At 42.4% G+C, this 23,628-nt stretch overlaps 1 protein-coding gene across 1 annotated transcript in view; it reads left to right on the forward strand.

Moving 5' to 3' along the window:
• Positions 1 to 23,628, forward strand: part of LOC113025235 (transcriptional enhancer factor TEF-1-like) — a 50,508-nt gene that overhangs the window by 11,169 nt on the left and 15,711 nt on the right. Inside the window, exons 2-6 of the mRNA XM_026172769.1 lie at positions 9,566 to 10,031; positions 16,379 to 16,443; positions 19,433 to 19,495; positions 22,228 to 22,359; positions 22,568 to 22,617. Of these exons, the coding sequence (XP_026028554.1) occupies positions 9,827 to 10,031; positions 16,379 to 16,443; positions 19,433 to 19,495; positions 22,228 to 22,359; positions 22,568 to 22,617 (515 nt within the window). The 5' untranslated portion in view covers positions 9,566 to 9,826. The remainder of the gene's footprint in view (positions 1 to 9,565; positions 10,032 to 16,378; positions 16,444 to 19,432; positions 19,496 to 22,227; positions 22,360 to 22,567; positions 22,618 to 23,628) is intronic.

The following is a 23,628-nucleotide window of genomic DNA, read 5'->3' on the forward strand; positions in this document are numbered from 1 at the left end:
GGGAACCAAAAAACTCATAGTGAACTATTCCCAGTACATTTGAGATGCCATATATTAACGGTTGTAACACAGTCACAGTCTGTTATTCTGGAAGGTTCTGGACCAAACCTTTGAATATGTGACTGTCTTCCCTCTCTTCTATAGTTATGGTTTTATGCTTGTCTCTCTGTGTTTTGTCCTTTAAAAAAAAAAAAAAAAATCTTTGTTTTTTTCTGTTCTCTTGCCTCTTGCCCCCACCCGCCCCCACCCCAGCCAGTTGTGGCAGATGGCCGACCCTCCCTGATCCTGGTTCTACCCGAACTTCCTGTTAAAATATAGTTTTTCCTTCCCACTCTGTCACCCAGTGCTTGCTCCTAGGGGACTGAGTCTGTAAATTAAAGTTCAAGCTTTGAAAGTAGTGCAGCACACACAATGTAGATGTTTTTTTTTTCACAGTAAACACTTAAATTTTGAGATTATTTTTAATTGTAGTATTCTTTTTTAATAATTAGAAAAAGAAGACTTATAGCGCTGTGGTGCAATGTTCCTATCTGTTAACTTTTATTTATAAGAAATCTCCAAATGACTTACATTTTTCAAATACTTGATTCTGAGACAAACAAAAACAAACAATCAAGCAGACCCCCCCCCCCCCCCCAAACATTCTTTGGACTCATTTACATATTTAACTATTTGTAGCAGTGCTTTACATAGTATTTATGTTTATTTTTACAGAGCATGGGGTATGTTTTAAATGGACCTAAGCACATACATGACCACAAACAGTTACAAAACTTTGTGTAAATCCTCTTTGACACACAAACAGTTTTAGAAGAATCATTTCCAAATATTTTCCTCACGTGTAACAGTAGTAGCCACTGCGACCTGACCTGACGTCACTGAACTGGAGTTATTTGTTTTTGTTGACCAGAAGTGCTTGGCATGTGGGACAACCCCTCCATTAGCCTGTTGTTTGGGATATGTGCGTTCACCAAAATGCTAATGCACCCTCAACTATGGTCACTTCTGATCACATGGTAGCAGCCAATATATAACCGTTAGCGTCCACTAATAAAAGGGTGTATCAATGGTAACATCCATCCTTTATATACAGTCTATGAAGCCTACTTTAGCAGGCAATGCTCTGGATTTTTACACAAGGACAATAATTCCCCATCACACAGATTAGAGGACAGGCAGGTAAAGGAATGCCTAAAGTCTGAACAGATTGTGAAATATTCATTGGCATTTGCACATCTGTTGGATGAGTGCTAGGAAAGTTCAGTACTGCAGCCCCCGGTCTTTGTAACATCCATGTTGTAGCAAATCCCACCTCAGATGTTGCAAAGTCCTTATATTCAAAGGTTTAATTTACTAGAGTAGTAGATATGTGCATGCATTAGTAAGAGAAAATAGAACTACATTTTTCTCTTTTTCAGAATTGTTCCTATAGTGATGACCAGGGTGGAAGTCAGGGACGGACGGCACATCAGCTCGGCCCAGAATCACACATTTAAATACATTCTGACTGCTTGAATAACATGAGGTGTACTTGAATGATTTTTACCTTGGGACCTCTGTAGTGGAGGCTATTAACATAGGAAGATGAATGAAGCACCCCCGAGTCTGCTTAGATATTGAATGCTTTAGTCACACTTGCATACTTGTAAAGAATGAATATTGTGCCATATGGTCCTTGAAGTAAAATAGCAATATTAAAATAAGCAGAGTACAAGAAATGTCATCCCTGATGGTGAATAATTCTCTTTGGGCCATATGGGCTACAACATTAAAACATGGCTAAACATTATAAAGTGGAACAATGTTTGCTTTGAGGATTATGGGAAAATCCTCTTTTTATAAAAACCGGTGTGTGTGTGTGTGTGTGTGTGTGTGTGTGTGTGTGTGTGTGTGTGTGTGTGTGTGTGTGTGTGTGTGCAAATGTTGGAAGCAGTTGAAACAGATGCCGTTGAGTGGTCCAACAGAAGAATGAGTGAAAGGAACTGCCTAGGCTGGGATAAAACATTCAACTTGTATAGCAACACGACCTCCTGCTGATGCACACATACAAGCACAATTACACACACAAACAGGTTTCTTCTGATAATGCAGACAATCGCACGCCAGTAAAAGCTTCCATCTTCATTATAACCTCCATAAACGTTGCATATTTGCAAACACACGCATGTAGCAGGCCTGTGGAAGAGCTGTGAGAATCAAGTGAAAGTGGAAGAAAGGCGACACACGGGGAAAACATGAGAGTCCGAGGCAGCTGCAGGATTGTGGCTGTATGCCCCGTGTGTGTTCTCCTGAGGGCTGGCACTGACACTATGAAGCCTGCTGTCCTGGCTCGAGTGGCCCGGGCCTGCCTGGTGACAGAGAGACACGCAGGGAGGGGGGGGTGCCCGGGGTGCAGAAGAGTCGCCCAGTAGTCAGAGTTGATTGTTGTGTGACTAATGTCTCTCTCCAGCGTCCATCTGCTACTGGGCCCCTTTCATGGCTCACATGAGCCTAACTGTAGTTCTTATTCTTTAACCTCTCCTCTTCATCAAAACCTTCGTCCACACAAACATCAATGTTAATATCAAACTACTGGATTCCCTGAGATACAGTGGCTGTATTTAGGAAGATTAAGAATCTCAAATGGGTTATTTATTGTGACAAATATAACAAAGTTTTTACAGTGAAAAAGATTTTTTTCCCTTTCTGCAATTTCTGAGCAAGTTTATATTTTAGTCCGAGATAATGGATGCACAGTGATGAAACCAGAAGTTCTTCACGGAGCTTTACACCAAGTTCGAGGTCAGTTTGCAGCCGAGAACCAAACCCAGAGAACCTTTCATGTAGAGATTAAATTATCCTCTAAATACAAATACTTAGAATTTTACTTTTAAAAGACTTAAAGTTGGGGTGTGCCATTGTTACTTACACACTGTGCCGTCTTACATGGAACTTACAAATCTCACAGGCCTTATTCACCACTGCACGGTCTATGTTTGGCTTTTAATGGCTGGCTTTGTCCTTCTGTAGACTCACATTTCTTATATTCTTATTTAGAGGCTATTCTTGGTCTACTTACTGACCTACAGCACATTCTTCTCCTTCTTACCCATAAAGCCCACACCGAACTTTGAAAATAGACTTTCTGATTTGCAGATCTCTCTGGTGCAAAATCATGTAAATCTCACATCTCGGTAAATAAATATAAAGTTATTTTTACTGACTTTGACACAGTTGCTTCATTCTGCAAATGATATGAACAGTGCTGCATCTGTTGGGCATGTTGGCAGTATAATGTTAGCTTTGTTGTTCTACCTGGCGGCTATTACGTATTCGTGTTTAATACCACGTAATCCCTACACACCGGGATATACTTTGCATAATTTTCTCATGTATTCCACCACAGTAGATGATGCAATCTCATGATGTGGTTGAAGTGCACACTAGTGTTTTTCCCCCCCCCCAACATCAACCAAAGTAAAACATGCATCCATCCAGGACATCATATCATCACCCAGGTTTACCAAAAAGAGGAAACTTCACAAACTGAGGATTCATCACAAAGTGCAAACGTGTCTCCTGAACTGGAAGGCCAGATTAGATTCAGTGAAACCAAGATGGCAGGAGGACACAAGTCTAGAAAAGGCTTGGAGTGGCTCATGATCTGAAGCATTTGTTTATGATTGTGGTTTGTTAAACTACAGTTGAGCCCCGTGTACAAAAACGGCTTGCGAGGACTCGCGAAGATGGAAAAATTTGGAGAATCTCATATCGTTTCAGCCTTTATGCCATTTTAACCAGTTAACAGCTGGTGGATGAAGCTCCAGTTTATGCAAACGTGATCTTGTCAGTTTGGGGTTTTTTTGCCTTATGCAAAAATTCCTCTCATTAGAACATTTGCATGGTTTCTTTATGCTGATGAGTGTACCGTAATGGAGTAATTCGTGTGAGATCGGAACCACAGTCTGTCTTCCTGTAATGCTGACGAGTACAAGCTTTTAGCAATAATTTAAGTACATTTTTACTTGAATGGGTATTTACACTATGAACCCCAAGAATGAGGTTCACAGACCTCATGTGCAGAGAAGTGAAATATAGCAAGTATTTATTCAGGCTGAGCTTGGTATTTAAAGCCTGTTGCACAGTGATAAAAGTGGTAGTGTTGAGTGTTTAGATGCAATAGAGGTTATAAATGTAGCTGTGAGAATTAAAACGCCTTTGAATTTAAGCGTAGGTGGTCTATTGTCATCACTTCAGCATAGGGTCTTTAAAGAGGTCAAATGTTTTCTGAAGAGCTCTCCAGAAAAATGCAGAAATATTTTCAGATGAAGAAGAAATTCCACATTTCTGTAACACGTCTTAAACCTACTGGTTTGAGAGCTTCATCTCCAGTCTTTTTTTTCCTGGGTGAATCTTTGAATGCAGGAATGCTTTTATGCTGAAATATTATTTAAACTTTCCTTTTTAACCAAGGTTATGGGGAACAAAGAGCTCAGTGACTACACGGAGGTAGCAGACGCTGATACATTTTATTAGGGTGTCAGAATGGGGCGAAACAGTTTGAATACGCTGCTTAGAGATTGTAATGATATTTGATTACTGACAGCTCTGAAGCACCTTTATTTTATTTTATTTTTGATCTCCTGTCCTAAGCAATGGGTCGGTCTTCTGATTATTTATTTTTGTAAAGAAGATATTTCAGTTTGACCATTGGAAGTTAATCCTCTGCTAACAGTTCACCTGTGGAGTCCTTCAGGTCTCTGTTCATGCCGCAAATCTCAGAAAGTTCAGTTTTCTATGTGTGTGACTAAAGGCAGACACGTGAACACCCCATAGCTCACGGTCGGTTCACTAGTGGACGTACACTCAACAAAAATATAAACGCAACACCTTTGTTACTGCTCCCATTCCCCATGGGATGGACGTAGAGACCTAAAATTCATTCCAGATACACAATATAACCATCCCTCCCAAACAGCGGTCACAAATCAGTCCAAATGTGTGGTAGTGGGCACATCTGCTATATTGAGATAATCCATCCCACCTCACAGGTGTGCCACATCAGGATGCTGATCTGACATCATGAGTAGTGCACAGGTGTACCTCAGACTGCCCACAACAAAAGGCCACCCTGGAATGTGCAGTTTTGTCTCACAGCAAAATGCCACAGATGCCACAAGCAATGAGGGAGCGTGCAATTGGCATGCTGACAGCAGGAATGTCAACCAGATCTGTCGCCCGTGCATTGAATGTTCATTTCTCAACCATAAGCCGTCTCCACAGGCGTTTCAGAGAATATGGCAGCACATCCAACCGGCCTCACAACCGCAGACCTCGTGTAACCACACCAGCCCAGGACCTCCACATCCAGCAGGTTCACCTCCAAGATCGTCTGAGACCAGCCACCCAGACAGCTGCTGGAACAATTGGTTTGCGCAACCAAACAATTTCTGCACAAACTGTCAGAAACCGTCTCAGGGACGCTCAACTGCATGCCCGTCGTCGTCATCGGGGTCTTGACCTGACTCCAGCTCGTCGCCGTAACAGACTTGTGTGGGCAAATGCTCACATTCGATGGCGTCTGGCACGTTGGAGAGGTGTGCGCTTCACGGATGAATCATGGTTCACATTGTTCAGGGCAGATGGCAGCTGAGAATGTCCCAGTTCTTGCATGGCCAGCATACTCACCGGACACGTCACCCATTGAGCATGTTCGGGATGTGCTTGACCGGCGTATACGACAGCGTGTACCAGTTCCCACGAATATCCAACAACCTCGCACAGCCATTGAAGTGGAGTGGACCAACATTCCACAGGCCACAATTGACAATCTGATAGACTCCATGCGACGATGTATTGCACTGCATGAGGCAAATGGTGGTCACACCAGATACTGACCGGTTCTGGGTCCCCAGACCCCCAATAGCGCAAAAAACTGCACATTCCAGGGTGGCCTTTTGTTGTGGGCAGTCTGAGGTACACCTGTGCACTACTCATGATGTCAGATCAGCATTCTGATGTGGCACAGAATAATCCATCCCACCTCACAGGTGTGAGGTGGGATGGATTATCTCAATATAGCAGATGTGCCCACTACCACACATTTGGACTGATTTGTGACCACTGTTTGGGAGGGATGGTTATATTGTGTATCTGGAATGAATTTTAGGTCTCTACGTCCATCCCATGGGGAATGGGAGCAGTAACAAAGGTGTTGCGTTTATTATTATTATTATTATTATATTTTTGTTGAGTGTATGAGTGCTTAGGCGACCCACTAAGGCGCCGTGTCATACATCAGCTGTTGTCTTCACCTCCTGTTGGTGTTTGTAAATTTCACCTGATACTCATTTTGCATCGCTAATGGTTATTTCGACTGTGCTAAACTTCACTGAGATTCCACAATCTCTGGTCACCACGTTGCTGCTTGTCTCTTCCTTTTTCTAAGCCCCTTTACGGTCCTTTCTTGTAAGAACTATAAAAGAACACAAATAAGTGAATCCAGGTTTCATCTTAAATAAGAAAGTTAATTTTGTCTTTTGTCTTTAATTTTGTGTTTCCTTTTTCTTTGCAATGGCACAAATAACGCTTTTTAAACTTATAAAATCTACTAAATGAATCCATATAAGAGACTCAGCCAAATGTGCTTCATTACTTAAATCCTGCACAGAACAGAATTCTTGTTAAGAAAATCCTCTCGTCTTGTCCTGAATTGGGTAAGATGAGCAAGATGGATGGAAAATGCTAACAGCTCCTCAAAGGTCAGTTGATTTATACATGTTTTTATTAGTTCTTTAGTTTTAAAGATAAAGTAATTTTAGCTGAAAATGTAGCATTAAAATTTAAAATGCACGTCCACTGGTTACTCTTCTAAGAAGTATTTTTCGGACTGTATATTTCCGCTGTGTTCATTTTGACAGTACATTTTGATTTGCGTTTTTGTAGTCTTTTGACTAAAATGCTCTTTAGTTTCAGTCAAATTTAAGTTGTCTAAACTTATGAAGTTTAAAAATTTGAAGTCTTTCAATTGATTAAAATACAAAATGTTTTTAATGGTGAGAGTTGCTCCACACAGTTTATAAAATGTCTTACTTCCCTTGACTTTAAATGCAGAATGTGTCCACATGTTTACTCTCTTCTCTTCCTTCAAATCGTTGACATTTTGTAGCGTAATCAGTTCTGATTGGATCTCGTCTCTCCAGAATATTTCCATCTCGCTTTTATTTATCGACAAAAAGTCATCATAGTTTTTTAACTTGGCTATTATGTTGTTTTTGTGAGGAAACAAAGAGTCACTGATGAAAATTATGACGAAAAGTAAGAAAAGTCAACAAAGTTCATGCTGGTTTTGTGCTGTGCTGTGGGTTCATTGTCTCTAAACAGCTGTGAGATGCAGCTGGAATTGACCTTAATCAGTAGTAGAAATCAAAACTAGTCATTTTATCTTCTATTTATTATAAAATATTGCTCAGTGATGCTTTAGACCTTGATTTTAATAGGCTGCCAATGTCAGTGACTGACTCTGATGGGCTTTAAAAAGCACTTTACAAACAAAAATGAGTCTAGTGTAATATTGTGCTATCACCTTCTGTTAGCTACCATATAGAAGCAACATATTTAAGCGTAAAGGTTGAAGGTTGACAACAAATTAACAAGAACTGACTTATTTAAAGAATGTTGCCATTGACGTATCAGTGAAATGACTGTAACGTGAAACTAGACGATCACAGCGTCTGTATTCTGACTTCAGCACGAAAAGTCTCACAGAGACACCGAAACTTGTAAGAAATCCAGCTGCTGCTGCTCATTGGTGCGGGCTGCTGGATGAATGAATCTTTGTTTGAATGGGGAAAACTGCTGGAGAGGGATGGGCGGGAAGAGGCGGGGAAGAAAGCCACGATGGGAAGTTGGAGAGGAAACGGAAACGAGGGTGAACAGAATGAGCATGAAGAGAGAACCTGGGGACAAACTCTAGTAAAACCAGCAGATCCCTTTCATTACACATGTCTGTAATTCTCTGCCAGCGGATGTTTTCTTGTGGATTCGCAGCGTTTTCCTCCAGGTGTTAAAAAGCCTCAAGCTGAACGCTGGTGTGCAGACGGGGTTAAAATGTGTCCAAAATGTTGCCTGCTGCTTTACATGCTTCAGTTGCATGTGTGCTTATTGTCAAATATAATTGTGTTAAGTATAGACACACACACACACACACATATCTACTTCACACTGCAGGCTTGTTCGGGCTGTGGCAAGGGGACAGTGCATGGGAAGTGTGAACAGTAGAAGACCAGGCAAAATGACATGTGTTCGCCCAAGGGGCTGGCACAGTAATTGTGTGTGTGTGCGTGTGTGTGCGTGTGTGTGTGTGTGTGTGTGCATATGGTGGTGGTGTTTGAGTGTGGTGTGTACTGCGCCAACCCTGCTGTTTACCATGGGGGATTTTAGAAGAATTGTAGGCAGCTGGCAAGCCCCTTCAGTTTGTCTTTTTTCCCCTCCCTGAGTCTGTCGCTGTGTGTAGTAGTAGCCTGCCCCTCACACGCTTGCACTCCTTACGTGCATGGATTTGATGTACCACAACGGTTTTAACAAAATAGGCAATTTCCTTCATGAAAGGAAGCAATACTTTACCTCTTGCAGCTGGAATACAGGCTTGCTACATGTTGATCGGAACTTAAAGCTACATTAAAAAATATTTTCCTGGTTTAAAAAAAAAAAATCTGACTTAATATCAGTGTGAATCACAAAGCAGGCTGCAGAGAGAGAAGAATGGCACCCCTCCATTATGTTTGTCCCATTTTCTGAAATGAAATTCTGGGATGTGGTGATCACACCTGCACAATGCAAGCTGAAAAGCAAAATTTAGCAGTGAAATCCGTATTTGTCTCCTGAACATGACCGAGAAGCTCATTGGATGCAAGTCGCTGGGTGATCAGTTGATCCTTTCCTCTGGGCTTGGGGGTGTAATTGTATCAAAACTTTGACTCTAGTTTCTTTTGTCCTTTTCTTGCTCTTTTTTGTGTTAGTTTTTTGATAAAACATAGGCACAGCCACAGTAAGACTGCTCGCTGGAAAAGCGAGGCACCCTTATGAAGCCTCGAGCTGATTTTGTTTTTGCTGTCGCCGTCTTGGTGCTTTGGAATCGGACATGACAAGCGAGAGGCGCATCTGTCTGTGGAACAGAACTCAATGTTTTATTCAAGAGTTTGATCGCAGTGAACACTCTCCTGATCGCTTTCACAGAATAAGGGATCAGAGGGACGTTTTTCCAGAGACTTCTATACAATCGGGAGTCTTTTTGGAACCAGAGGAATCGGCCCCTGCTGGTCAGTGTTGGCTTCAGTTTCCAGACCCTAAAGCTGCATCCGTCGTTTACAGTCAGTGGTTATAAGCAGACCCCTACTGTACCAAACAGTAAAATTATTCGCAGTTTCAATATTAAAAGGTTTTTCAATAGCGTGCCACTTTGTCTTGTCTTATACGTGAGCTTGTGTTGCTGCAGTAAAATTTAATTTGCATATATGGGAAGAATCAAGTTTGAATATTAATGACTAATACGATACTTTTCTTTGTTATTCCTCTTTTCTTGTAGAGCTCTGAGGTTGGATTTTGGAGCGGCTCACTCACTTTTCTACAGTTCACTAGTCCTTAAATTTTTATTACTGGTAGTTACCATTTGGAGCTACCGTCAGTTTCTAGTTGGCCACAGCTGGCCGTTGTTACTGGGAGTTAATTATTACCATTATAGTTCATTTTAGCTTCAGTTTATCACTAGACTTTTAATTACTTTATCAACTTGGCATCAAGGCATTTGCACTGAGTACACATCAGCTAGTTACCGTTAGCTGCCAGTATGGAGCGCAGTAGCTGGAGTGGCAGTGAGAGTCCAGGGGAGGACATGGACAGACTGAGTGATTCTGGAGGGGACAAGACCATGGATGGGGATCCCGAGGGAGTTTGGAGCCCGGACATCGAGCAGAGCTTCCAGGAGGCCCTGGCCATCTATCCGCCCTGTGGAAGGAGGAAGATTATACTGTCGGATGAAGGGAAGATGTACGGTGAGTGATGGGAAATCAGGGCTGGGTATAAATCAGTACAAGTTACTGACACTTGAAAAACTGAAAAAGGTCTTTTTCTCATATCAGTGTAGATAAACAATGAAAAACAGTTTTACTCCTCGCTTAATAAATGTTCCTATTGCTTTGGACTGCGAATTACAGGAGCTGTTGTGAAAGTGCGATGCACCCCGTGTGCTTTGTTTTGGTTTCTTCACGAAGGCGCAAACAAGCAGAGGTCACTTCTTTGTGTTGTTCTACAACCGTGGGCCATATTTAATAAGTGTGAATAAATTTGATAGTTCGTCACTAATTCACACGGTATATGTGGTAGAATGTGATATAAACGCACCGAGCGACTGGCCGAGCTGTTGAAATGTTCGCTGTTGTGTCAGACGGTGCGAATAACGACATAGACGGCTGTGGCGGAGGCTTGTCGCGCAGGGCAAAGTGTCAGAGATGCAGGGGGAGGAAAGAGCCGTAAAAGAGAGGAAATAGAAGCAGGCTATAGGTGCGCAGTGTGTGTGAGCGTGGGACTAAGAGAGAGTACTTATATGTGTGTGTGTGTGTGTGTGTGTGTGAACTAATAGAGTGATGAACAGATGGTTCTCTGGCTGCCACCAGCTGCGTCCCCCCTCCCTTTCACCCTGTTGTTTTTCTTTTTTCCTCTCTTTCGTCGTATCGCTCTCTAGTGAATACTTCTTGAGTTTTGGGAATCGAGAGAAAATCAAAATCAGTATCCTAAATATGAGATAGTTATTTCCTCTATCATCTAGGTTAAAGGTCCCACACAGACTAGAACGCTAAATATGAGCCCCGAAAGAGGGCGGCCATATTTGTTTGTCCCATTAGTGAGGTCAGGTCCTGTTCATGGGTGATCTGGCTTACAGTCTGTGTACCAGTGCGTCTCTAGGGTGTTTGGTTAGGTTAAGGTCAGGACTCTTTAAAGCACCTTAAAGTTATACTTTTAAAAACTTGTGAATTGTCCCAACGTCACAGTTTCCTTCGGAATTTTTGCAATTTTAGCGAATCGTCTTCTTTTTTTAGCTTCATGTTGTTGTTTTGCTTCAGCTGTCCTTTTCTTTGAACCCCAGAGACACAATAAGAAGAGTTTCTAAGCCTGTAAAGCAAACTTATGTAACATTAATGCTATGATAATCTATGAGGAACATGATCTACTATAATTAGATGTCTTAAACCAACAGTACTAATGTTCTGTGTGCTGGTATAACTCAGTGGTTGAGCAGGTGACTTATTTGCTAAAAGGCTTCTGGGTTCGAGTCCGCCCTGGGCCATTTCCTGTGTGTTGTTCCCCTTGCTCTCTCTCTGCTGTTCTACTGTGCTGTCCAAAATAAAGGTGAAAATAAAATTAATACATTTTCTGATGTGTAGATCCGGCCACGTGTGTTGTTATGGAGGGCTATGGAACAAAAATAATCTCGCTGCATTATTTGGCTGAGTTTGTGATGCAAAAAAAGCCAGCCAGCTTTCAACAGAAATGAGCTAAATGTTCTTTCACATCCCCTGGTTATTCATGGATGCACTGCTGCTGTTCTCTGAATAGAGCAGAAACAGAGAGAGGTGTACCCAAAAAACCCTAAACGCTACGGACATGCACAGATTGGAAGCAGCAGCGCTCTCCTGTCGCGTTGATGCTAAACCTCGCGATCGACCTCCTTTGTGTTCCCGATCAGTTGCCGATCAATCAGACTCATTCTGTTCTCTGCCTTGGTGGCATGTTCGGTTGTTTACCTTGTTGACTCTGTGTGCAGGTTGTTGACACGTTTATCATGGTGACCTAATCGAGTTAGATGGTGTCTGTTTTCAGAGGCAGAGCAGGAAAGGCGAAATGGCAAGAAGGGATGAGCAGCATTTGGCCACAGAGACCAGGGGTTTTAATCATTGCCTACAACATCTGTGCAAAGCGGAATTATAAAACAGTATCTCGTTTATTGTAATTTTTAGCTAATGGAGCTTGCAGGATTGAATAGGCTCTTATTTTATTTCATGCCTGGTGTGTAATCGGGCTCTTGAGGCTTTGTTGAGTTTGTTTTGTTTTTTAATGATTTTTCTGCTTTTTTTCCTGCTTGCACAAGCAAAATACAAGCTTAGTTATTAAAGGCAAACTTAAACATCTTTAAGGGTAGATTCGCTTTCTTTGACATTACATTAAGGCACACTGAGTGGCTGGTAAGTTGTCTTACAGTACAGAGGAGAAACGAGTAATACCTGATAGGCAGGGGACTACTGCGGTTCTAGAAACACCCCCCACAGGGTGGAGGAAAATGGAGTGAAACGTAAAAGAAGAAGAAACGGGTACAAAAAGTGCCGGGATAAACTTAGTGGATGAGAAGCTTAGAAACATCATAATGTGGGTGCATATAACAGGGAATGAAAAGGCGAATAATGGCTCTATTATCCTTGGGAAAGATGCATCAAAAGTACAATGTAATGACCAGTGTCTTTGTCTCCTACATATCCTATAGATCTACTGACTAATACACAGAACGGCATCTGTCTCTTCAGCGGCGAGCATGCTCAAACCAGCTATGTCACAGGGGGCTTTACTTATCGAGAATAACAGTGGAAGAAGTATAGACTGTGACACATGTTGGCAAAAGTTTTCCAGTCACATGGTGTCATACACACCTACATTTTCTTCATTGTAAAAATGTAATCGTCTTAAACTGGAGGTTGCATCCTTCATTGGGGCTGAATGGTTTTGGTTCTTTCCAGTCGACATACCAACAACGTTGCAAAATCAACTTCAGCGAAACCAGTTACTCGACTTATATGACTCATTTTGAAGATACTCTTCATCTTCCCCTAAGACAAAGGGCTAGCTACCCTTCTGCCTTTGTCTGTTCATTTCGAAATCCTTTAGATGGCGAGGAATTGAATCCTCACGTGCCCGATGCGTGACTGTATTTTTTAAATGTTTCTTCCTGTGTGTGCGTTACTGTACCCCGCCGATGTATCTATATTGTTTTTTACCTTCTTAGGGGCTGTAACCTACCCAAGTTTGTTTTCCAGTAATAATAAAATACAAATCATAAGACTCACTAAATTTCAGGCTCACTGCCGCCTACTTTATGTGACGTTATTAAGAGAAAAGTTCCTCAAATCGCCGCTTTTTTCAGCTACATTTGTCTTTATTTCTAATAAATCACATAAAAGTAAAGAAATTTCTTTTTAAAGGATAATTCAGTAGAAAACAAATTTACTCTTAAGCCAGTGTCTGGTCAGATTAGTGTGGTTTTCACTATGTGATCAGCAGTGCTGACAAGCTTTAAGCACAACACCCAGATCTTATCACCTTATGGTGAACATGTGCGTGAGCACGCGTCTGCATTAGCATTTATTTAAGCCCTGTTTGGCAAATGGAAATCTGGTAGCCTTCGCTCTCCTTTTAGCTGTCTCCACAAACACTTTTAAAAGGAAATATCTGTTTTTTTAAGCTGCTAAATGCTCTCCAGCTAGTCCGTGACTTCAGCCGTCAAAGCTGACGTGTGCTGCTGCGAGTAACAGGATTTATGAGACCGAAGGAAAAGAAAGAGACGCAAAAACAAAGCAAAGAGGAACCGCCGAGTCCTGCGATCATTCCCCCACAAATAACGAGTCATCTTAGACCACTGTAATACGGAAAAAACATTTTTAGTCCACGTTTAATTTCAGTGTGCACTGTAACTAAATTGGAATAAACTGGTATTAATACTGAAATTTTGGAGTGGTTTCAGAATGAAAGGAGAAAATGAATATTAAAGGCTTTATTTGTTGTCAGAGTTGAGGGTTTAAGTCTTTTACTGGTTCTATCCTCACAGCTTCTTCTTGTTGCATGTTTTAATCATCACATTATTCCGTTCCCTGACACCGGCAACAAATATCATACTATTATCAGCACTTTGAAAAACAATATTTACACGGTGCTGGAAACACTCAGTCAACACTTCTTGGTTCCTTTGAAACAAGTCGGATACCGTGATGCGCTACATATTACGGTCGTCCAACATTAGAGTAAGTCGATGTTACCAAATCTCTGCAGGTGGCATCACCTGGCAGTAAAAGATTAACAGGATTTGGTTACTCTTTAAAAGAACTGGCAGCTTGTTTGTAATAAATGAAAGATTAACTTCAGTCTGCACCAACCAGGATTTCAGGGATTGTGCCTTGGAGGACAAAGGGAAGAGCCTCAAATGAGTGCAAATGCAAATCCTAAAGGTTTAGCACTTTAAAAACTGCTTTTTGGATGTAACGAACAGAAACTCCCACAAAGCTGCTGCGAATCCAGGCTCTAGGCCAGTGTTTGGCCCCTGTGGTCTCTGAGGTCTGTCCAGGGTACACAACAATACACACCACTCAACTCCAGCCTTGTTAGCGAGCGCGGTCAGCGAGGCCTTGACCTTATTCTGAAAGGGGTTTTGAGCTATTCTATGAAGCAGCTGAAGCTCTTAATCACCCCACTAAGAGAGCGACGGCGTAACAGTAATGTACTGCGGCTAGCGGACAGGAAAGAAAAGGCGCATTTCTAACCACACAAACTGCAGGAAGCGTCTGATTTAGCTTCTCCTTCTCACTCGTTCTGCCTCGTACCACCTCGTATTCACTTTTGTATTGTAACCCTGTGTCGTCGTAGCATTACGTCACCAACCCGGCTCTTGTTTCCTGTGTTTTCTGGAACTTTTTTCGTGTTCTCAAATCAGCTCTAAATGGTTCAGAATCACATAACAAACATGTAATTTCATTACTTTTCTTTCTTCCCAGTTTGTCGTCTCCATTAATATCGGCTTGCACGCGGTGGCCTCAGCCTAGAGATAGGGAGCTGGGGGGAGCACGGGGGTTGCTTCTGTTCGTCACGGTTAATGACCATCTGACTTTGGCCTTGAAGTCTTTCACTGGGCAAGTAGAGAGAGATGGAGACAGAGAGTGGAAGAGGGAGGGAGGGAGCAGACGGGAAGCCCATTCACTACAAGAGGGACAGAGGAGGGGGGAAAAGGAACAGCCAGAACACAGGATGGATGGATGGCCGAATGAAGGGAGGGAAGAAAGTGTGTTTGTGTGTGCGTGCGTGTGTGTGTGTGCTGGAGAGTTTTTGAAAGAGAGGGAGGGTGAGAGTGAGGGATGTGTGCCGCAGGGTTAGTGAAGGATGATAATTCACCGTTAAGCCTCCTAGAAAGACCAGCTGGCCCCTCTGGAGTCAGATGTCAGCCTCCACAGCCAGGACTACTCAGTGTGTGTGTGTTTCTGTGCACGCGTTCACAGCACGCACTCATGTTTGCGTATACATCTATGTGTACTGTGTGTGTGTGTGCGTCTGCGTGCTGTCGTCAGTCACAGCTTTTGACTGCTCGAAGGAAAACACCTGCATGGTGAGCTGTAGATTTTATCAGTCTAAGCTCCATATCTCAGTGAGAGTGGGACTGCTCAGAAGGTACACACACACACAGACACACACACGCATGCACACACACCATCTGCTAGTTAGTTAGGGCTATTGTTGCAAGCCATTTGGGTAGTGTGTAGAGGTTTGGCTTTGTGCTGATCTTGACCATCAGTTGGCCAGCTGGCCCGACTTTGGTTTTCCACTTGGTTGCAACAGAGAACAGATCGGGAGCGAAACCAAACCAAACCAAACTGAACCGCATTTGCTTGTTAGCAAATAAAATTACAGTCAAATTACATAATTTCCTGAAATCTGTAAAATGGTCTGTCGTCCTTAATTCCTAAGGACTGTAAAGCTGTAATATAGCCAGGCGGAGCAGGCCTAAGTTAATATGTGCAAACGACCCCTCCCCTCCCCTTCGCAGTTTCTCTGGATGTAAAAGTTGTGTTTTTCTGCTTTGTTTCTCACTGCCTCCCTCTTCCTGGCTAATCTATACTAGCCAGGTCATGCTGAGTCTGCTGTGCTCCCCATTGAATGGGTTGAATTATTCAGCATCGTAAGCGTGCGTGCGTGTGTGTGTGTCTTTATGTGTGCGTGTGTGTGTGCACGCGTAAACACGGGTACAGCTGGCCTGCTGGCTCCTTTAATCAGGGGACGGCCGGTCCGCATGAATGCCTGTATTGTTGGGTCATGTGTATTCAGGGCCGTGGCGTGTGTGATTTTATGTGCATGTGTGTATGTGTGGACGGCTCAACAGGGGTATCGGTGATTACAGCGTTTCTATGTGAAACTGCACGTCAACCAGGCCGCTGGGTCAACAGCTCTAAATCAGCCACTAAGTTGTTTGTCAGGGTCATATGATTTCTGCGTGCGATTGTCCGCGTAAACGAAAGACCGGTCAAATGGGGTTTAACATGCATGTGGTCATGCATAATGTTTCATTACTATGTTCTGTGTCTTGTGCCTCCAGGTCGAAACGAGCTGATAGCCAGATACATCAAACTCCGAACGGGGAAGACGCGAACAAGGAAACAGGTAATAATGGGAGTGCGCTTTAAATCTAGTCATGCCGCCTACAGTATGGATCGCCACGTATCCCATTATACAAAGAGTAGCTTGGGAAAAAAAAAAGATCTCCAACTGTCGGAAAAAAGCACAGAGATTTAAAGAATATTGTTTCCCCGATTAGCTGTTGATTCAGCAGTGCAAAAAAAGCCCATTCAGGTGCAGCTACAGTCAGCTATACTCAGTGTTGGGGAGGAATAGTTTTCTATACGAGATTGCTGCAAAAAGTGCAGCCTTACCTAATGTCCACCTACTGTTACTCATTTATATTAAGATTTAAACATCTAGTTGGTGTTGGTATGGCGAATAACCTTCAGTAATAGTAATAAATCACATTCATGTAGTTGTAAGAAGCATGATAATATATTAAGTAATCCAAAGTATTCAGAATACGTTAATCTCATTGGGTAACGTAACGGAATACGTTATAAAATACATTTTGGGGCATGTACTCTGTAATCTGTAGTGGAATACATTTTAAAAGTAACCTTCCCAACACTGGCCACGCTGGTTACTGATCCTGATTTTACTTGTATCATTGTTACCTCGAGGTAAAGATGCGTGTGCTTAGTAAAGCTCCGGTAAGTGTGATAGTGCAGCTGGAGCTGTAAGCCAACATGCGCAAGCTAACCTCTGATGTAACTACAGTGGGGCAAAAAAGTATTTAGTCAGCCACCGATTGTGCAAGTTCCCCCACTTAAAATGATGACAGAGGTCAGTAATTTGCACCAGAGGTACACTTCAACTGTGAGAGACAGAATGTGAAAAAAAAAATCCATGAATTCACATGGTAGGATTTGTAAAGAATTTATTCGTAAATCAGGGTGGAAAATAAGTATTTGGTCACCTCAAACAAGGAAAATCTTTGGCTCTCACAGACCTGTAACGTCTTCTGTAAGAAGCTTTTCTGTCCCCCACTCGTTACCTGTATGAATGGCACCTGTTTGAACTCATCATCTGTATAAAAGACACCTGTCCACAGCCTCAAACAGTCAGACTCCAAACTCCGCCATGGCCAAGACCAAAGAGCTTTCGAAGGACACCAGGAAAAGTATTGTAGACCTGCACCAGACTGGGAAGAGTGAATCTACAATAGGCAAGCAGCTTGGTGTGAAAAAAATCAACTGTGGGAGCAATCATCAGAAAATGGAAGACATACAAGACCACTGATAATCTCCCTCGATCTGGGGCTCCACGCAAGATCTCATCCCGTGGGGTCAAAATGATCATGAGAACGGTGAGCAAAGATCCCAGAACCACACGGGGGGACCTGGTGAATGACCTGCAGAGAGCTGGGACCAAAGTAACAAAGGTCACCATCAGTAACACACTACAACGGCAGGGAATCAAATCCCGCAGTGCCAGACGTGTTCCGCTGCTGAAGCCAGTGCATGTCCAGGCCCGTCTGAAGTTTGCCAGAGAGCACATGGATGATACAGCAGAGGATTGGGAGAATGTCATGTGGTCAGATGAAACCAAAGTAGAACTTTTTGGTATAAACTCAACTCGTCGTGTTTGGAGGAAGAAGAATACTGAGTTGCATCCCAAGAACACCATACCTACTGTGAAGCATGGGGATGGAAACATCATGCTATGGGGCTGTTTTTCTGCCAAGGGGACAGGACGACTGATCCGTGTTAAGGACAGAATGAATGGGGCCATGTATCGTGAGATTTTGAGCCAAAACCTCCTTCCATCAGTGAGAACTTTGAAGATGAAACGAGGCTGGGTCTTCCAACATGACAATGATCCAAAACACACCGCCCGGGCAACAAAGGAGTGGCTCCGTAAGAAGCATTTGAAAGTCCTGGAGTGGCCTAGCCAGTCTCCAGACCTCAACCCCATAGAAAATCTGTGGCGGGAGTTGAAAGTCCGTGTTGCTCGGCGACAGCCCCAGAACATCACTGCTCTCGAGAAGATCTGCATGGAGGAATGGGCCAAAATACCAGCTACTGTGTGTGCAAACCTGGTAAAGACCTATAGTAAACGTTTGACCTCTGTTATTGCCAACAAAGGTTATGTTACAAAGTATTGAGTTGTATTTTTGTTATTGACCAAATACTTATTTTCCACCCTGATTTACGAATAAATTCTTTACAAATCCTACCATGTGGATTCATGGATTTTTTTTTCACATTCTGTCTCTCACAGTTGAAGTGTACCTCTGGTGCAAATTACTGACCTCTGTCATCATTTTAGGTGGGGGAACTTGCACAATCGGTGGCTGACTAAATACTTTTTTGCCCCACTGTATAACTGTAGTTTTACTGACGACCAACCATCCTTTTATATTATATACACGTGCATTTTGGACCTCATATTGTTGACTATGGTTATGTTCCATTGATGGATTTTAATTGGAGTATATGTGTATTATGTCATATTGTGTGCCATATATAATGTGTTTATTCTGCAGTTTCATTTCATTTTAACATAACGGTCGTCCAGTCAAATAAACTGTGTTGGAAAGTGTTGTGTTTGTTGTCACAACAACCAAATGTGACATCTTCTCTGTGCTACTAGAAAGGAAACCAGGAACGTATTGTCCGACTAACTGCCTAGCAGCTGCGCTACTGTTACAAGTTGAGCAATGATATAAATACAGGAGAATGATAGATTATACCACCCGTCTGTTGAGAAACACTAACTGGGTGTCTGGATTTTTATTTATTTTTTAATTATTGCATGTCAGTGAAGTGTAATCTTAGTATCTGAGCTCTTGGCCCGTGTTCCCAGGTGTCATTTTGCTTGCTCAAAAGATGTGCATAGATGGGTCTATTCACTGTTGTCAGGGGAGGTAGGTGTGTGTCTGTGTGTGCGTGAGTGTGTGTGCACCCTTCCAGTGTAGCAACAGTCCTTTCATAACCATGGCAACTCACTGTTTGGTTCTTCCTCCTCTCCTTCCTACCCTTCAACCCCTCCTTCACTTCGTCCTCTCCTCTCGTCTCCTCTCCCCCAGGTATCCAGTCACATCCAAGTATTGGCCCGAAGAAAATCCAGGGAATTTCAGTCCAAGCTAAAGGTAAGAGACCGCACAGAAACGTTTCCAGAAAAATCCTCTGCTGCTCAGGAAGTGTTGCTGTTTTTTCTTTTCCAGTTTGTTTGCTATAAACACAGATGATTAGTGAGGATTTGCTGTGATGACTACAGTGGATGAACAGAGTGAAAACAGCATCATCCACACAGATTTTTCTACGTTAACATTAAGAAATGGAATGAAAGAAAAATCACTTTTTAAAATTTGGAGTCTCTGAAGCTGTCCTGAAGAAGCAGTGGGAATCTGTAGCTGGCTGCTTTGCTCTTTGCTTGTTAATGTGACGCTATAGCTGGGAGGACGCCTGTCACGTTGACACCAGTTTCCTAGGTGTATAATTAGGTCTGTTTAGGTTTTTCACTCTCTCATGTTTCCTCCTCTTCCTGTCATTCTCTTGTATCCATACATTATTTTGTCCTTGTCCTCTTACTCTCTCTCTCTTTGAGTCTGCTAATCTCGTGTCCTTAGTATCTTGTCCTTCTTCACCCCTCTTTCCTTTTCTTCCTCACAGTTGGTTGTAATTAACTTTATGTAAAGCAACAAGGGAGCGCTTGTTTTCCGAGAAGAGCAGTCGGAATGAGAACAATTGTTTGCTTTCATAAAAGAAACAACAGATGGTTAATTGAAGTTTATAATAAAGGTTATTCAAATTCATATAGATCCTTTTGTTGATGATACACTATATGTTTAGGAAAAATTGTGCATGTCTCTAGTGTTGCTTTCTGATTTATTTATTTATTTTTTACCCCCCTTAACAATTTTCTAATTGGTTACACATCTAATGACAAAAAGCTTCTAGTGGGGTATAAGTGACGATTGAGAGCAAGTACTTCTTTATGTGTCTATACATTCATTTCAGTTCTTGAATATTATACCTTTTAACCCACAAATAAGTTGGTAATTGTCAACAAAGGAGGTGGAAAGACCTCTTTAACCGTAGACAATCTTACATGAGATCACGCCACTGATGATGCTCGCGAGTTCTTGGGCCGTACACGTTTTATAACAGACAAACGTGTATGTGTGAGTGCTAATTTCGTCACCACGTGGCTTTCTTGAAGAGCTGCACGCATCTCTTACGTGACTGTAACGTGTGACGTGATTAACTGTGTATATGGATGGCTCTTATGGCCAAAAGGTTGTATGACAGTCTTTGGAGTAAAATGAAGGCTTGATCAGATGATTAGGTCACAGAGCCCGTCACTAATCCATTAAAATGAATTGACCTGTAGCCCCTGAAGGTTTTAACAGCACCTAGAAGCCACCTGTGAGATTGATTAGGACAGAAATGGCAGGAAATGGGTTGCAAAGTAGTTTGTAGGGCAGGCAGCAACTGTATGCAGGTATCATTACACATGCAAGATTTCCCAATTGGTTGTGAAGATGGTTATCAGCTTAGGCGTCAGCGTACGTGGGCAGGGATTGAGATCGACTGAGCTACCGGTACTGCTGGCTGAGCTTGATCTTTTGTTCTGCCAAAACCAATGCTCCGGTGAGTTTCGGTGGAGTTTGTCCTCTTTGCCACCCTCTGTGCGTAACACTTGACCATTTAGAAAACCGAAATATTGTAGAAAAGTGGGAAGAATGGGGAAAGTGTGAGCTCAGTGTAGATCACATCCCAGACCATGAGACCATTCAAGATACAAGATCATCAGATAGTGTGTCTGCTGTCCGAGTAACATTTGCTGCTTCGCAGATTTAATACATTTTCTGATCATCTATTAAAAATCAAACTACGTATGCGACTCTTTGTGTGGATTTCACAATACTTCCTCATTCAACAGGAACAGGATCATTGGTGATTTTGAAGGAATGAGTTGAGGTCAAGGTGGTTATCATACCCATATGGCTCCTGGTATTTAATATGAAAATCCAGCATGATTCCCATTTCAGTGCCTCCTATAATGTTATTACCTCCCCTAGGAGGAGAGATTTCTCTCAGTGCCAATTAACTTGAGTGAAGCAGCCAATTAGTGATTCTCCAGCTATGGCAGTGGCTCTAATTCCATTTCTTTCAGCTGTTTCATGAGTTTCATGCTGCCTTTTTGTTCACGTTATAAATAAGCCCACACCATCAAGCTTATAAATCTGCTATATGTTATCGTTTGCCCCGAGGCAGCAGCTCTGATCAGCAATGTTCACCGCGCCGTCTGAAGCACATTCAGCTCTGCTGTACACTTTGTCCTCGCCGCTCACCACTCATGTCACCATGATTTTCCCTCGAGGCCACAAGCAACATCACCACACCCAAATGACACGCACAAAAAGACAAAGCCCTGTCCCCTGAATCGCTCTGAAACGTCACAGGGACAGTTTTTTACAAAGCAAGAGATTTAGATACGAAAGAATGTAGCCTGACCCTGATAAGGGTGTAAAAGAAGCTCCTGTAATTGTTCGCTTGGAGCTACACGGTGTTTTGTTGGCAAATGAGCTGCTCCATGTTGGGCAGTTTACTTAAATTGCTGTACGTTAATTTGTGCAATCAAAAAGTAGCAGGAAAGTGGCAGCCTGATCACATCCAGTCACACAGGGACAGTGTTTTCCCCTCAAGCTTTAATATTTAAGATTCCATTATTCAAGACAATTCAGATTCTTCTTCTCAATTTCATGAATTTTCCGGCTTTTTATGACTCACTGCTGATCTGCACAAGCTGCACGGTAATGACAATGTTCAGAGGAATGACGATGTTAATGAGTGTGTGGTGTTTGTTTACATGCAGGACCAGAATGCCAAGGAGAAAGCTCTGCAGAGCATCTCCTCCATGTCCTCTGCTCAGATCGTCTCAGCCACGGCCATACACAGCAAGCTGCTGCCTGGGATAGTCCGTGCCAGCTTCCCTGCTAATGCACAGGTAATACTTGCGCACACACGTGCATACATACATGCATACATACACAGATGTGCTGTATTTATTCTCTGTGAATAAATACAGGGAGTAGGGGATGAATAGAAATAAAGCAATCTGAAGTGGCAGTGCACAAAAAACATGCAGAGATTGCATTGCATGCATGGTTTGCATTCTCAGTCCAGTGTATTAATGTGCATGTGTGTCTTTCCAGCTGTGGCAGGGGATGATTCCTGGAGGACAGTCCAGCTCCACCGCAGAAGAGTGAGTCGCAGTCACCTTACACGTTCTCATCCAACTTTACATGTTTTCTCTTTTGTCCATGCTTGCACAACTGCAAACTATCATGCATATTATGCCCTTTTGTAGTAAAATGAAATAACAGCGACTGGTCTGCAGGTGTGGGATAGGATTTGAGAAATAACTTGAGATCAATTCACGACTTTATGGAAAGATTGCGATGATTTGAAAGTAAAATCTGTCGATAAAGTTAAGAATTCACAAGCAAACACTTGGGAGATTTTCGTTTTTAAGTCAAGGAACTTGATAAGCTGTCAGTTCTCCCAAATCAGCGTATTGTTTTCTTCTAAATAGGCCCAATTTACAGCACCGTGAAGCCGGGATGCTTCTGATAGTATGCTCAATGTGGTTACAGGTCATTCTAAAATCACGGGTAATTTCTTATGGCTTAATCCGATTGCCAAGAAGGCTAAAATTTGATTAGTTCATCCACTGGAGGCATAACACATGTCAAGCACCGGCAGCAGCACTGGTGTGAAGAGGTTGTTACACCTTTGCAAAGTAACACAATATAGTTCGTTGACCAAGAGAAAAAAAGACCTATTTTTCCCCCCCAAAATCTATGAGATGTCTTCTAAATTTGTAAGTTTTTAAATCTTAAACTGCTCTGTAATTTCCATTTTCACCGACAGTGGCCATACTAACCACTAACTGTACTAAACACAGTGAAACATGCACTTTGTTTCATTTAAGTGAACTTGTAAACCCTCACATCAGGAGTTTTTCACTCCTCTGGCTGTAGACATTATTACTGAGTACTCGCTATGTTTTTGAAATGTCAGAGAGGGTTCATCCCATTTACTACTAAGTGCTTTTTGAAATATGACAAGCCAGAACTCAAACACACAAAGATTTCTCAGTGTTGTCAGTCTGGATTTGGCTTAAAGTTATTGATGCATTTTTTGCAGCACACAGAATCATAACAAGAGTCTCGCAGACACATCCAGATGCATGCAATCAGAATAAATGAATGGA

This window comes from Astatotilapia calliptera, chromosome 7 (assembly GCF_900246225.1).
Source record: "Astatotilapia calliptera chromosome 7, fAstCal1.2, whole genome shotgun sequence".
Lineage (NCBI taxonomy): Eukaryota > Metazoa > Chordata > Actinopteri > Cichliformes > Cichlidae > Astatotilapia > Astatotilapia calliptera.